We start from the raw sequence: 17,065 nt of genomic DNA, 5'->3' as shown, positions 1-17,065 counted from the left end.
ATGTCAGTGGCACATAAGTTGATTCTGTTCAACTTGGATGAGCGACGAAACGTTTCTCCCACTGAAAACGCTACGTCCAGATGAACAGAATCAACTTTTGGAGATTTACTTACCTGGGTGATTGAGCATGCATCAAGACGTTACAGTTTTTCTTAATTGCTTTGACCTGCCTACAGAGACTGGATCCCCTCAGTTTTCATCATCACTATCTGAGCAGAGCAGGAGACACTTCTTGGAAATGTGTTAACCCTTTCTCATTGGCTTGACAACTTTTCCCCACCTTTTTGCAAAACAATTAATCTCATTCAAGCAGTCCAAACCCCATTGTTTTAGCTGTGGTAACCAAACAGAAATCACCTATTTCTAACTATTAGAAACTACCAAGATCAGTATGAAATCAATAAATCACCTGTTTTTGAAGTCCTTACCACAAACTTTCATTTCGCAATCAGTCTGCAGGCCTTCAAAGATGCCACATCTGTGTAGTTCTTTACCAGCATCAGTTGAGGAGGTCTAAGGTGAGCGATTGAGTATCAAAAGTGGCAATTTCTTATACTGTAATAGATTTTATTTTGGTTCATATGTATTTTTTGTAATATTTCCAGTGTTTCAATATTCAGTCACAGTTTGAAAAAAAGTCATTGACTCAATAAAATTAGCATCAAACTAGTTCTGATTCTGGATCTAACCTATTGCAAGAAAGCAAATTTGACACAGCCTATGTAGAAAGACAACAAATGACAAAGGCTGTGTAATGGGCTACAATGATGAGCAGTGGTGCACGGATTCAGTACTGTGTTTTGTGTAATGATTGATCGGACAAGCTCATACACTTGTTTACAAGTTCTGATGTTTGAAAACAGAATTTGCTTTTGTTTCATATTTTAAATGTTTTGGCATTATTACAGCCTTTTGCAAAGACAATGCGTCACTTTGAGCATGAGTGCCTCTGTTTAGGCCTTTGTGTTAACTGTTTGGAAAAATGCGGATTTCACAATTGGAAAATTACTTTCTGTTCACCATTTGTGTGACTAACAGTTTCACGTCCAGGTGACTGTTGTTGTAATTTGGTGATATATAGATAAAACTGAATTGAAACGTCTGGTGTACAGCTTACTGAGAGGTCCTCTCATGGGCAGTGTGCAATCACAGAAAATAACAACCTAAATTTCACCGTAACCCTCACTGGAGAAAAGGCAGTCTGGAACATTACAATTGTTGAACATTCCTCTAAAATCAGTGCTGTGAGAGTGACTTTGCTTTACCAAAAAAGAAAAAGAAAAGAAATCAGATCGTGTTTCATTGGAACAGTAAAGTACCACAACAAAGAATAATGTAAGAACAAGTATCACTGCTGTGGAGTTTTACATGTTTTCATGATTACACATACAATGGACAAGGTTTCTATAAAAATTACACACAGTCTAAACAAATTACAACATACTAATTATTGGAGCTTAGACAGTCCAGGCCAATATTTTACTCAAATACATCGGACCGTATTTGAGTATTTTGTTATGATCTGTAATCTGAGTTTCTAGTTACAATCTTGATTATTTTATGTTGTAATACAATATACTATGGTCCATGTGCTCTAAATTTGTCCTGCTTTCTTAATCTATTGGGTTGTTGTAAAGTGGTGGTAGGTGTCATCAACACGTTCTCACTGACAAAGCGGGTGTTAGGCCGCAATGTGGTGGAGCAACAGTTGTTTATCGTTTAGTTATGACATAAAATAGATGTAAACGGAGCTCCACTGGAGGCATTTGTTTTGGAGTTTTCGGTTTGTGTGGAGTAAATAAACGTTTTCCTTTTTTTCTTTTTTACATTCACCTCGTTTTTGCTACCGAAAGGCCTACAGCCAAGCTGTAAACCAAGCCGAGTCAGAAACTTTACGTCCAGCAGAAGCGACGAAGGACCGAAGATTGCCGATACACTAATAAATGTTTTATGAAAATCTGACACTTTCAAAACAGAAGAATACATGTTTTATAAAAATCACGTTCTTTGATGATCATGTTACATGTGTCACGTTTTAAAAGGAATATATACTTGGAAAACTGTTCACAAAACAGTTTTAGAGAATGCAACACGCCTTTACTTTTCCACAGTGCGTGTACGCCTCTTCCAGAGTTTTGTGTTTTTTACAATTTTACAATCTTACAATCAGACACAATAACTCACGATTATCTAAGACCTGCCATCATATATCTGTCACTTCTTCACAATCATTTGTGTCCGCTGCTCTCCTCAGGTGTGCTGGATCAGATCCTAATGCAGAGGCGTCTGTACTGGGGGGTAAAAATGGCTCTTTGGCAGTTTATCAAAAAATATCTTAATGATTTATTAATTGGTCTGGATGGTCTGGGAGGAGTTCGAGAGATTGTCATTGTACCCACACTGGCTGATGTGCGAGACGAAACACACTATCGCGTGGACTCTTGCTCCTGTGCGACCGACTCATGCAGAGGTGTGGCGTGTGTACCTGTGCTTCCTATGTTCCTTGTTTCGGATTAATCAAAAGCAAATAAAACGAAATAATGCTTAACGGGGCGTGCAGCCTCCATCTCCCCCATCCTGCTCTCTGTTGTTAAGAAGCAGCTGTTTTTAAGAATAACCTTTTCCATCTCTAAAAATGGGGCATTTTTTGTCAGAAAAACTGCGCTTTTTGTCTAAAATTAAAAAGGGCGCAAAATAATAAATTCATTTAATAGTTTTCATTTCTATCACACACATTATATTCCATTGCAATATGTTCATGGCAGTTTTTTTGGGCCATATGATTATTGATTATTACCGAGGGAGAAAGAGCTGAGTCATGATGGACTGAAAGCTGAACTGAAAATCAGTGCAAACAAGTTATTATAGAGGAAGAATAAATTTGGACATTAAATTTTTTTAATTTAATTTTATTTTGTTTGCTTGAGGTTTTTTTTAACCATTATATAGCTTTCACGGACTCGTGATTTGGTTGGGATTTTTTTTTCCATTTTTACGTTCTTTTCCTTCAGCAGATATTTTGTGGTTGGTTTATGTTTATATTCACGTGCTTTCTTAGTTTTTTTTTTTTACTTACTTGGTTTTACTATTTCTGTCTATTGTTATACTTGGTTTATATTCCTTGATTCACTTTATTCCTCCCGTGTGTTATGTTGTTGAGTCCGTGTCACTTTGAAAAGTGTTCTTTGTTTTGTTTCCCTGTTTTATGTCGGTTGTCTGTTGTGCTTTGTATTTAGTCTCCTCCTCTCACCACGAACAGCAAATAAGACGAAAGTTGGCGCTTCCCATGCAGTTTGGCACCGCCGCAACTCAGCTCTGTCACCACGTGATTTCTCCTAAAACGATTTCTGCTGCTTTACTCTACCTGACTTGTTGCCGTCTTCGTGTTGTCTTTCTGTAGGTGAGATTTATTTATTTTTTATGAAACAGAAAATATATTTAAATTTTGTTTAAAGAAGTGGTAACCTATACATTATATTTTTTATATTGATTCAGTATGTATGAGTATGTGGATAATGGATGCTTGTGTGGCGGGTTTATGAAGCGCAGGTACTCCGAGGTGTGATTCAAAACACACATGTCACGTTGGCTGATTTAAAGTTTTTGTGCGTTTGACTTTTTTTCTTTTCAAAGTCCTTCCTGTCTCATATTCCTACTCTGTTTGTTTGTGGATTAGGATAGATATGGACTTAGGAAAAGAGGAGAACCTGAGAACGACCTTAAAGTTTGACTGACAGTTAGTCTGAACTATCTTAGCTTTATGGAGTATAAGTTTCACTTTCAGAATAGCAATCTGTCTCTAACAGGGGATGAAATGTTATAAAAATACTTTGTGAATTTGTTGTTTGAAAACAATCGTTAATTATGTGAGGATCGTAAGGACTGAATCTCATGAAGATTTCCCCATAAGTCTGTCCAAATGCTGCATTTTTCCAGCTACAAATGAAGTGTTTCTTCAATCTTTGTTGTCCATTCACATAGTACGATATCGAAGGGCTGTTGTGTTTTTTTTTCTTCTTCAAACGATGCCAAAGGAAAAATAGCAGCAACAAAGTGACAAAGACTATCACGGTAATTGTTAAAATTACTCGCAACCATGAGCTACTCAGATGTTAACATTCTGTAATGCCAGAGGTTTAAGTACTTAGTTACTGTATTTAAGGAGAATTTACAAGGACTTCTGGGATGATTTTCATCTCTTAACCCAATTTTGATCTCAGTTGTCATCCTGGTTAATTATGTTTCACTTTCTTTCCAATGTAGGAGGAAGAAGAGATATTTCATTTTTATTATCGTCTGCTCATCTTCAACTTAACGGATTCAAGCTCATGATTAGAAACAAAAGTCAGACTGTTCAGTTAGCTTTGCACAAAAATAGCAGGCGACTTGAGGCAACTGTGACTTGGCGCTATTGTCGTGTTCAATATCTTTCAGAGGGAAATCAGGAGATTGTCTCTCTTTAAATAATTGAATCGAATAGAAATGCCCTCCAAGGAGTTAATATGTTAATTAGAGAATTAACTTAAGTTAATATTCAGTTAATATGAGATCCATTTAAGTAAATTCTCATTATTTTTGAGGAACGATTGGTGGGGCTCACTTCTAAACACTCAGTATGAGGAGAGAAGAGTTTTTGGTAATGTCCCCACAGTTTTGAGCCATCCACGTAAACTATAGATTACACACTTCTTCTGATTGATTCTCTCCTCCTAAAAATTAAATCTCCTTGTAGCGTCACAACCACAACAAGCACAAGACATGACTTTTCAATTAATGACATTTCCAGTAAATTGTGTGCCATAGACTTTCACATTTGTGCTACTGATTTAAATATTCTCCTCCTGAAAGGGAAACTCCTACAAAAGGATATGCAATAAGACCAGCCTCAAAAAGTCTCCTGTTCATAACTTGCTGTCACAAAACTGGCACTGTGTCTCTTTAGTAAATCTAAAAGTCTTTTAATGTCAAAATAATTTAAATCTGGACCTAAACATTACTTTAAAATTCAAACCTTTTCAATAAAATATATTTTTCACAGGATATTCTCAATTTAGAAGTCACTGGAGTAAAGATATGGATTTGTATGATATGGATTTTGTAGTCCATGTTTTGCATATTGTAAGTTCAACATAGCCAACATTCAGCATCACATTGTTAGTGATGTTCCAAATTTCAGAGCATTGCTCTTCTCTTTTCGCAATATCAATCTTCCCATCAGCCTTTACTTGACCTCAATGACATTTCCATCAAGATCAAGGAAAAGAGGTTAGGAAGAGGAGACAAGAGGGAGGTTTGGAACGCAGCCAGTGTTTTGAAAAATTTGTACTTTGTCAGCTCAACACAGTGTCAAAATGTTAGTATCAAGCATCTCATCCCCAATTCTGAGCGAGCTTTAGATATTTTTGATTTTTTTGCATTGTCTCAGTTTCTTCCTGAACTTTCTAAAACTCTAGATGATTGGGCATTTTTTTAGACTTCTGTCCTTCATAAAACATTTGTATTCCGCACAGTAATAACAAGCAGTGAGTGAGAGACTGTTGCGAGGTGGTGAGTTGTTATGCTCCTGCTGTTTGTATTCATCTTCTTGATAGCATTTTATACATTAATCCCTGTGTAAACCTGTTTGTGTCTCAGAATCTGTGACGTGACAATGGGACTGAGCTTTGTGCGAGCTGGAGGCATCGCTCTTTTTCTCGGCCTAGGCCAAGGTCTAGGCCAGGGTCTAGGCGTAGGCCTAGGCCTAAGCCTAGGCATCATATACCAGTTATACCAGGTAAGGAATCAGCAGGAGAAGCCTCACAGGCAGGTGGGAGGGGAATCAAGATTTATTGCAACAGGTTTTGTCTTCAGATGTTTGGTTGTTTTTGTCTCACCTTAATGTGGATTAATTCTGATTCTTTCTCATGTTTAATCTCAGATTTGCTGATGTGCAGATATTACCAGATAATTTCAGAGAATATATTAATTTTGCCTTTCTTTTCATTTGTAAAGATAATGACATTTTTAGAATTATACTTTAAAAACATCCTGATTAATAACTATACAGAACAAGCTTTTGTGCAAACAAGAAAGAAGACAAGAGATTAATGATATAATTTTCCACAGTCAGCAGATGCTCTGAATAAATCAGTCTGAGCACAAATACCCAAACTGAATGGATTGAAGCTGCTCATAATCAGATCTGCTAGGCAGGTTTTACAGTAGGATGAACATTTCTAACAGGATGTAACCAAAAATCTGTAGGTTCCCAAAATCTGTTTTATCTCCTTTTCCTAACCTTTTTTCTTTCACCTCGATGAACGTATCAGATGTAAAGGAAGAGGGTAGGAGAATTTGTGAGGACGTAGGCAGTGAGTCCTGCACTGAGAGTCTGTCGGATTGATGCTATGACTGTAGTGATAACAGAATTTTCAGTTTACTGGCCGATCTACGTCCCTACCTTCAACTGTGGTGACGAGCTTTGGATAGTGACCAAAAGAACGAAATTGCGGATAAAAGCAGCAACAATGAGCTTTCTCCGAAGGCTGGCTGGCCTCTCCATTAGAGATGGGGTGAGGAGTTTGGCCATCCGGGAGAAGCTTATTGCTTATTCTCGACTATAATTCTGTCTTCTCTTTATGGTCACATTTTAACTATCATCCTGTAGACTATGGCACAACTGCTCTTCCAGTTACTTTTCTTTCCAAGCTTCTTAGATTGCCATGACCCAGATGACAGAGAACCTACACATACATCTTTCATCCTGAATATTTTATTTGAGAAAATTGTCTCCTGCTGATGAGGACAGTATGATCCTGACATAGAGCACAGGCTGAGCCTTTGATTTGTTTCTGCTTTTGTGTTTTTCAGACAACGAGGACAGGTCAAAATAAATCTAAAAATGTTAAACTCTCTGTGTATGAACAGCGCGTTGTCACCCACCGGGTGGGTTGACCCGCGGACCATGCAGGTAATGCCACTTTACATGTTGTTTAAACTGAAGCTGTAAATATAAACCACAAAGAACTGACAGCACCCAGTACTGACAGAAACAGGAAGTGTGGGGTTTATCTTCGTGCATCAGCACTTGCAGCCAATATCCATCCAGATTTCTTCCTGTGTGCAGATCACATGGAGGGATATCGCAGGTCTGGAGGAGGTGATCAACGAGCTAAAGGAGAAAATGATCTTCCCCGTTCAGAAAAGACATCTGTTCAGGAAATCCCGGCTGCTGCACCCGCCCAAAGGTCAGCAATCATTCACTTTTTTGTTGTTGTTCAGGATCCCCATTAGCATCAGCCTTTGCCTTAGTTATTCTTAGATGGGATACAAAATTGCCTTAATCAGGACACCCACAGAAACTTTAATCAAAATCTACAAAGGATGCACAGCTTTTAACCATTACATTACATCTGTATTAGATATAATCGATCAACAATAACCATTTCTTGTTTGCTGTAATTTCTAATTTGATTATATATATACTACCATTTAAATTATTTTACTTTAGTCTGTTTGTAATTGGTTGATTCTCTGTATGCGTGTCCAGAGAAATGGAAGTGTTTGTCACTGTTTATTTAAAGCATACAGGTTGTGAATGAGTTTTTAGTTTCCGACAGAGTTTAATGCACCTTAATAGTTAATAGTTTAATTATTTATATAGCACATTTAATTACAACAGGAGCGTTGACCAGAGTGCTGTACAAGAATACAACATGCATAATAAAACAACTTAGAGTATTAAAAGCAAACACCAAATATGAATTAACAAATAACTCTCATGCTGTATTAAAAGCCAGTAAATAAAAATGCATTTTAAGATAAAATTTAAAAAGATTGACAGTAGGAGCCTGTCTGATGTATAGGGGTAAATTATTCCACAGCTTAGGCGCTACGATTGCAAATGCTCGATCACCTCTATGAACCAGCCTCGACCTTGGTACAGCTAAAAGCAAAATGATCTAAGAGATCTAAGGGGGGTATAAGTCTGCAAGAGGTCAGACAAATACCCGGGAGCCTGTCCATTCAGAGCTTTGTAAGTCAACAATAAAATTTTAAAATTAATTCTGAAGCGGGCAGGCAGCCAATGAAGGGAGGCAGGTACCGGGGAAATGTGTTCACATCTTTTAGTACGTGTCAGAAGACGAGCTGCAGCATTCTGGACCAACTGCAGCCTTGCCAGGCAGGTCTGGCTGACTCCAGCGTATAAGCAGTTACAATAGTCCAGCTGGGATATAATAAAAGCATGAATCGCTCCTTCAAAGTTTTTAAAAGATAAAAATGATCTCACCTTAGATAAAAGCCTCAGTTTGAAGAAAGACCGCTGTACGACTGAGCTAATTTGTTTTTCAAAGGTGAAATTGCTGTCAAATATAACCCCCAAATTTTTGGCATGTGATTTGACAAAAGGCTCAAGACTGTGCAGGTTAAAATTAAAGTGTTGGGATTGCCGCTTGGTTTTGCTATTGTTTGCTTGTGTGTATTGATTGTGAAAGTATTTGTTTAACAAATAATTAAACTTTCTTTAGTACTCTGGTAACTATAATTGATAGTTTCATTACATCATAGCTTAGCAAATTAGTGTGTCTTGCATTTTTTGTGTTTGCTGTGTACAGCTCTCAATACTGTGCTCTGAAAAAACTACTTGACTCCCTGATATATGCAGTAAAGGACTAGGGCTCCTGAATTCAGTGTAATCTGTAATAAGAGAACCAGAAGTAAGTTCGGCTAAGAACCCTGGGTGTGTGAATAAGACACAAACATAAACGTATTTATTATAGTGGTGTGGACTTTGTCACTTTGTTAAGGCATAAGTTCAGACAGAGGGAAAAAAGAAAACTATTAAAAACAAACAAAAACATAATAATAATAATAATAATAATAATAATAATAATAATAATAATGTTTTTCTCAATTGCTTAAACACTACAACCAATCTTGTGAACCCAAATTTCAAAACCTTAATGCCACTTCCCAAAAAGCACAGCCATTTCCCTGAACTATGAACACTATGCCGCTGCTTTACCACATGAGTCAGATGTGGTGAACTGTTACTGTAAAACTCTACACACAAATTCGTACATTTGTCAGTGCTGACACCATGTTGTCACTTAGAAAGCAGTCAGTAATGTTAACTCGAATCAGCACAGCTTTAGCTCAGTTACTACACAATTACAAAGTCAAAATGTATCACACACCAATCAGAAACTTTGATGGACAAAAGGGCCAAAGTCAGCTCATTCAGGTTTGAAACAATGGATCCAAAGACATGCAAAGGAAGAGGTTGAGGAGGAGGAGGTGGAGGAGGAGAAGGAGAAGGAGGTCTAGGACACCAGGGAGAAGGCGGTGGATGAACATAATTTCATGTTTTTCTGTGTTTTATCCTCACTTACTTTGACACAAAGGCTTATGCTGTGATTCTCACACCCCTGATGAAAACTCACAAGTGTCAGCTTTGTTCTTGTAGATATATTAAAAAAAGATATTTCTTAAATCTATATATCTGTAACTTATTGTATTGTTAAATAGTCTAGTCTGTTACTGTCTTGGAGCAACTGCAACCCACATATTTTCCTTAGGGATTAATAAAGTATTCTGATTCTGATATGTACTAATAAATGATCAGAATTATAATATCTCTCATTGTCTGAGTCAACCTGAAATGAATTGAATCTAATCAAACTGAATCAGGAAATGGGATAAATCAGGACCTTGTGAATCGAAATCAAATCAGTCATAGAAATCAGAGCTGATATGAGATATATCAGAGCCCTATGTGTCCACAGTGTGTGTGAGAGTGATGAGCTATTGCCATCGATGCGACATTTGAGTCCGCATCGATGGCGAGCAACAAGCTGTTACTTTCATGGTAGTTTGATTTCTAGCAATCGGCAAAATAATACAAAATCCCACTGTCTTCACACAGGTGTGCTGCTGTATGGACCCCCAGGATGTGGTAAAACACTTATCGCCAAGGCAACAGCAAAAGAGGCGGGCTTTGCTTTCATCAACTTGAAGCCGAGCACGCTGACAGATAAATGGTACGGAGAGTCCCAGAAACTGACTGCTGCTGTGTTCTCACTGGCCTCCAAACTGGGCCCAACAATCATCTTCATCGACGAGATAGGTGAGAAAGACACACACACACACAGTTTATCTCTCTCTGTTAAAGTGGAAATCATTTTGACAAATTAAGTTTGAAAAATAGTTTTTGTTTTTTGTTAAACTGTGTGTTTTGCTTACAATGCCCACTTTATGTCATGAATCGACTGTGTAGTGCAGGAAGGAAAGGATCCAAATGCAGGCCCGTAGGCAGGATGTTAACTCAAAACAGCTTTATTATATACAGCTTTATTAGCTGAAACGAAAATAACCCATCCTTCAAATCCAGGGAAATGAAGGACGCATTTGTTGACTGGATTTGGAGTGGCCTTTGAATTGGGACATGCTTCATCGCTGGCTGTGAAGTAATCAGCCTTCAAATGTGGCCTCAGGAGGATGCGGCCTAGGTTTTGGGACACAGCTACAGGGACAAAGGGCCTTCACAATAAAACAGGAAATAGAGGAACATGATGGACAGGAGAGGCAGACTAGAGGGAGCGATGGGACACGAGCGAGAGGAGACATGACGGGAAACATAGAATGGAACACAAGTTGCTCCTAGAGAGGCTCACACAACATATATAAAGACAGACAGAGATGGAGAGCGGCACAGAGGGCAAAGACAAATAGATAAACAATATATAATGAAGGAGCTAAACAGAAAAACCTTGGCAATATAGGAATTAACTCAAGACTAACTAAAGAAACTTAACCATAAACTATAACACAAAATAACACGAAAATACAAAAACACAAAACACTGGTTCAAATGAGCCAGGACCATGACACTTTAGGATTATACAATTTAATTGGGAAGGGAAAGAAAACAAAATTCACTTGACTACAACCTGCTAACATTTAGTGGCGATATTTTCCATGTACTACCTTAAAATTTAGAATTTTCTTAAACATAAATTAAACATATAAAGAAACTGATTCTGCTTTCAGTGAATTTGGTCTCCACAAACGGTTCAAAGAGAGATGTGAATGTATTTTACTATTTGGTCTTAACTGTATACATTTTGACAAATACCATAGAAGCAAAAAAAGAGGCAAAACATTTTCAAACAATGAAATCCCAACTGAGATGATAAAACTATTCTGTGTGTTTGAACAGATTCCTTTCTGAGGAGTCGATCCAGCAGAGATCATGAAGTCACAGCTATGATGAAGGCTCAGTTTATGAGTTTGTGGGATGGACTCGAAACAGACCACCAGTGCCAGGTATGCACACGTCTGAAATGTTTAGGTTCAATATGGAGTCTCAAGAAATTCACTGAGCTGTGGACGTATTATGGAGAGGAATTTGTCTCAAAAGGGTTGCCAATGCATACAGGGTGATCCGCAAGCATAAATTGATTCACAAATGTTTACAGGAATTTCTGTGTAACGTTTGAGGACTCACTTCCATAGGCCATAAAACAAAACTGTAGTTTTTAGCCATTTTTGCTCCTAGTTCAGTTAAATTTGCATCAACTTTTTGCAGTTTCAGAATAAGATGTTTGCTTTCATGCCAACGGCGTGTACAAGTAAATGATTTGCGTTTTATGTTTACATCTTTTTAGAGAATCAATCCATTTACCTGCTCTTTAATCGTTTGCTCTTTTAACAGTTTGGAGGTTGTTAAAATAGTTTTGTGAGCTTTAAGCTGAGATTCTGCTAAAATACATTTATATTTAAACATTGATTTTAGGATTTAATGAATCAGTATTGGATTATTCAAATTAAAATCAATTATCCATCCATCTATTTGCTTCCACTTATCTTTTTCAGGGTTGCGGGGGGCTTTGGAGCATATCCCAGATGTCAGCTGACTCCACACAGAAAGACCCTGACCTAAAATCGATTAGAATTGGGATTTTGTTTTTAAAACCACCCCTATTTGCAACCCTTTTGAACCCAATTTCTCTCCATAATCTATGCAATACATGTGAATCCTGAACATAAACGATCAGATGATCAATAAAATGTTTCTTCGAAGATTCGGTCTGTATTTAAATCTGATTGAAAGTGTACTTTGTCAGGTGATCATTATGGGAGCCACCAATCGTCCTGAGGACATAGACCCTGCCATCTTGAGGAGGATGCCCACCAAGATCCACATCAAGCTGCCTGTATGTCCTTTTCAAAATAAGTCTGACTGTTTTTTAAAAACAAACAAACCAACAAACAAAAAGCATACTGAACGCAGCAGTGTACCCTCTGCATTGGTCTGTTTGCGTGCCGTGGCAACATCATCACACATTCATTTCTATTTATCCTGTTAAGGCTGGATGCTGCGGTATTCTCCTGAATGGCAGGTGTCACTACTCAGATAATATCACCACATTAGAAGGAATAAGGCAGTGAAGACGTCAAACCTAAAGAAAAGCATCCCAAGAAGTCTTGTGTTTCTCTAATGATACATCATTAAAATGCAGCAAAAACTGACAAAGCTCCAACACTCATGTCTTCATCTGCAGTGGTGTGCTAGGTTACAAAAACAGAGTGGTGCATGACCAGCCGAAGTGACACCGTAAAGGCGGCATGCACCAGCATATGAGACATAATCTATGGCGCACACCACCGTCAGACAGGGGTGTGTGAGGATAAAACTAGTCTGACAGTGTGTTTGTTTCTGCAGAACATTGAACAGCGCAAGCAGATACTCAGACTGATCCTGGAGAATGAGACAGTAAGTTCGCAGCAAAAGGGGAAAAAGTCATGTGACTGAGATATTAATCCTTATGATCTTACATTATTTTACCAACATGGTTCTTCTTCTGCTCTTTTAATGTAGTTAGTACATGAAGCCAAATAAACATTAAATCTACAATAATAAAAATGAGTGAAGAAAAGGAAAGCTTTAGTGAAGGTTACAAATGATCTTCTTATGGCCTCTGACAGTGGACTCATCTCTGTGCTTGTCCTGCTAGACCTCAGTGCAGCGTTAGATACTGTTGACCATAATATCCTATTGGAGCGATTAGAGCATGCTGTAGGTATTACAGGTACCGTAATGTATCAGATCTATCTAAAATACTCCAGTTTGTGCATGTAAATGGAGAGTCCTCTTCTCACACTGAGGTTAATTATGGAGTTCCACAGGGTTCAGTGCTAGGACCAATTCTGTTTACATTATACATGCTTCCCTTAGGCAGCATCATTAGAAGACCTAGCATACATTTCCACTGCCATGCAGATGACACCCAGGTCTGTCTATCTATGAAGTGAGATAACACACACCAATTAGTTAAACTGCAGGAATGTCTTAAAGACATAAAGACCTGGATGGCCTTTAATTTCCTGGCAGAGCCTTCAGTTTTCAGACCCCTTTTCTATTAAACCAGCTTCCAGTTTGGATTCAGGGAGACAGACACTATCTCTACTTTTAAGATTAGGCTTCAAACGTTTCTTTTTGCTAAAGCATATAGTTAGGGCTGGACCAGGTGACCCTGAATCCTCCCTTAGTTATGCTGCAGTAGGTGTAGGCTGCTGGGGGGTTCCCATGATACATTGAGATTTTCTTCTTCTTCTTCTCACTTAATATGAGAAAATAGGGGTGGGCCTAAAGTCAACACACCTGAATTAAATGAATTAGCTCATTACCAGGAGCTAATTCTCCAGCCTCTGGAGAACTTCAAGACACTTTTCCACTCTTAACTGATCAGTTAAGAGTGGCATTAAAAAATCACGCTGACTAAAAGAGTTGTTCTCTCTTTCGTTTACTGAAGGTAACCATTTCTGACAATTTCAGTTCCTTTTGCAGATTATTCCAGGAGACAGAGGCGGCGTATTTCAAAGCCTAACTCCTAATTCTGTTTTGATTTGTGGGACAATCAACTGTATGATATTGTGAGAACAAGGGCTGCATTGTTATGATTTTTATGCATATAAACACATAAATAAGAGGGAGAGATTTATAGATAAAGACCAACCAATGGGAAAGTCTGCAAATATAAGAGAAGGACATGTAGCAGCAGCATACACAGAACAATAATGTAGACGATTTCCATAACCCCTTTAGTTAGTGGGCTGGTGCATTCAGAAAAAGCAGCTCACCATAATCCAATAAAGGTAAAAAAGTTGCACGAATCAAGTGTTTCTCACCTGGAGGCACACACAGGATTGATTTCTAAACTTAGTTTTAGTTTTAACTTAGACACAAGCCTTTGAATGTAAGTTTTAAATGGCAAATTCGGATTTACAATGATACCTAGATTCATTGATAGACTGATTCTGCCTCTGTAGGTGGATCCACTGATTAATCTCAGCCACATCGCCAGGGAAACTGAGGGTTTCTCAGGAAGTGACCTCAAAGAGATTTGTCGTGAGGCAGCACTGCTGTGTGTCCGAGAAATCATGGATTCTGACACGTAGGTGTTTGGTATTTCCAGGTCAGAGTGGGTAGAGTGACAGGACGTTAAATGTTTTAAAATGATCAAAGTCAATATTTTGACAAATAGGTATTATCAATTACTAATAAAATAAATATTCTGATGATATTCACTTTTTCATGCTAATTAGGACAAATACAGCACAAGTGAAAATCATCTTTTTTTCCTTTTCACTCTCTCAGTGTGCAGGCATTTTTATGATTGAACTGAGTGATGCAGAGCTGCTCTTATAAAGTTCAGAAGTTCACTTGCTGTTTGCTAAACGTCTGATTTCTTTCTCTCAGCCTTTCAGATGACTGCATCCGTCCAATTAGTCAGGATGACCTCCAGAAGGCCACAACAAAGATGAAGGAGTCCAAGAGTCTGGGTGGCCTGACACTGGATGAGGCATTGTCATACTATTCATAATGTAATAACTGAAACAACACATAGAAATGAATAAATAAACAAGGGGAACCTAGACTATATAGCTGCTCTTGCAAAAGTAAAATGTGTTCGGAACCACATCATTCAGATCCCAATTCTGATTCCAAAAGCTTCCAGACAGGAGAGGGTTTAAAAAAAAAAGATTTTCTAGATATGGAGTTTGGCAGCCCTTTCCTTTGTAGGCAGTGCCTAGCTAGTGTCATTCAACCTGACCTGCAAGTCTTAGAAAACTACAGAGCACTTTATAAGCAAACCCACTTTATCAGCGGCTGATGTCCAATCACCGGCACACAGGTTTAAAACCTCTGCTGAGTTTCAGCTCTCAGTGGTTAAACACTGGACTTCATTCACTCAGGTTCTGTCTGTCAGGTCACGTTTACTTCACTGTTTTATTTACAACTGAGCAAATTTATTTTTGCTCAGATTAAAGTTACGTTTCATAACTGCATAGTTTTACTGAAGTTTAATGTCTCACTGGAGCACATGCTAGACTGAACCATTTACTTTTCTTTATTATAACATGTTCATTTATGCTGGATTTCTTTTTAAACTGTGAATTTTGAATTTAAATTAACATTAAAAATCTTTTTTTTATACAAGGAGGAAAGAGAAAGCGCGATTCCACTGAGAGGATCAGCATCTGAACCAGCATGTTGATCATGAAGACTCCAGCCTGTACATAAATGATTAAATCATCTCTTTTTAATATTTATTCAACTGTATTCTAAGCACCAGCTCTCTGTTAGAATTTTTGGAGTTTACTCAAAAATAAAATCAGAGTAACATCTGATTTGTGTGGGGTGGATTTATTTATTTGGTCCTTTAATTGTAAAACACTTGCTACAGACTATGAAACACATCACAGACTTCTGGATCTTAAAAGAAAACTAATACTGCTCATGAATGAGACTAACAGAAACAGCATTAGTGAAGGTTACAAATGATCTTATGGCCTCTGACAGTGGACTCATCTCTGCTTGTCCTGATAGACAGTGCAGCAAACAATACTGTTGACCATAATATTTTATTAAAGTGATTACATGCTATAGGTATAACAGGTACTGTGCTGCAGTTGTTTATATTATTGTCTCGTATCAAATGGAAAAACCCTCTTTTCCACTTCATACGAGACCATTGACCAGTTGAACAATCAAACAATTGAATGTGACATGAGCTACGCTACATTAGTTTGACTTCCTTGTTGTCCATTGGAAAGCCACAGCAAAATATGGAGAGTGCCCTCAGTGACCAGAACAAGAACATCACATCAAGAAGGCCCTGAGTAAGTGTGGTTATCCCAGCTGGACTTTAGTCAAAGCTTTGATATTTGTGAAAGGCAAGAAGAGCTAACATATCAGGCCAGGACTCTGCAGTCTATTTACACCTACAGGCCAGTGGACACTCTTTCAGTGATGAGGATGTACACATCCTCGACAGGGAGGAACGCTGGTTTGAGTGCGGAGTCAAGGAGGCCATTTACATGAAAAGGGAAAGACCATCTCTGAATCGAGGAGGGGGCCTAAGGGGACATCTGTCACCCTCTTACAATGCTGTGATTGCAGCCATTCCCCAACTCTCTGTGAATGGTACTCATGGCCATTGATCAGTGAGCTTTGATCAGTGGTAGTTGATCAATGGTCATGAGAATTTGTATATTAATAATCAAGGAAATGACCTCCCAGCCCATTGTTCCTTCAGTGGGCTGGTTTCAGTCATTGTGCAAATGTACTGTTTATAAGAGTGGGGAAACCTGCAGTCAGCTGAGACTGAAGAAGTCACTTGGATGAGTGACAAAAAATTTCTCCCACTGAAAACGTTACGTCCAGATGAAGAGAATCCACTTTTTGAGGAGCGGCTGTTTGGTTTCTCCAAGGTAGAGGTCTGAGCATTCCTCGCCACACTGTACAGCATATACTACGTTGTTAAGTTTGTGTTTGGGAGTTATGCCCTTAGAACAAACCAGTTTTTGTCTGAGTGTGTTGCTGAGTCTCAAGTACACTGGGATGTCATGCTTGGAGAAGATTCTCCTGAGTTTCTCTGATAAACCTGCTACATAAGGGATGATAATATTGTTCCATTTGTCCTTGTGTTTCTCCTTAGTTGATATCTGACCTTCTTTTCTGTGTATCTTTGCAGATTTGACTTTTTATCATTTGTTTCCGTTTTTTTCTCTTCATATGTTT

The 17,065-nt window shown here is 38.2% G+C and overlaps 1 protein-coding gene across 3 annotated transcripts; it reads left to right on the top strand.

Moving 5' to 3' along the window:
- The first annotated feature begins 3,148 nt into the window (after positions 1-3,148).
- On the top strand, positions 3,149-15,672 carry LOC120730575 (outer mitochondrial transmembrane helix translocase-like). Of its 3 annotated transcripts, XM_040026999.1 has the most exons (11): positions 3,149-3,400; positions 5,635-5,773; positions 6,850-6,949; positions 7,106-7,226; positions 9,905-10,105; positions 11,198-11,304; positions 12,105-12,194; positions 12,704-12,754; positions 14,311-14,435; positions 14,741-14,865; positions 15,483-15,672. In XM_040026999.1, the coding sequence occupies exons 3-10, from the start codon at positions 6,881-6,883 to the stop codon at positions 14,862-14,864; spliced, it is 888 nt and encodes a 295-aa protein (XP_039882933.1). In that variant the 5' UTR covers positions 3,149-3,400; positions 5,635-5,773; positions 6,850-6,880; the 3' UTR covers position 14,865; positions 15,483-15,672. The 3 variants fall into 3 exon arrangements, with proteins under 3 accessions (XP_039882933.1, XP_039882934.1, XP_039882932.1); XM_040026998.1 differs by lacking the exon at positions 3,149-3,400 and having other exon boundaries at positions 3,424-5,773; XM_040027000.1 differs by lacking the exons at positions 3,149-3,400; positions 15,483-15,672 and having other exon boundaries at positions 3,422-5,773; positions 14,311-14,456; positions 14,741-14,828.
- The last annotated feature ends 1,393 nt before the right edge of the window (positions 15,673-17,065 follow it).

This window comes from Simochromis diagramma, unplaced genomic scaffold (genome assembly GCF_900408965.1).
Source record: "Simochromis diagramma unplaced genomic scaffold, fSimDia1.1 OVJJ01000780.1, whole genome shotgun sequence".
NCBI lineage: Eukaryota > Metazoa > Chordata > Actinopteri > Cichliformes > Cichlidae > Simochromis > Simochromis diagramma.
This window is presented reverse-complemented; position numbering and strand designations above follow the sequence as displayed.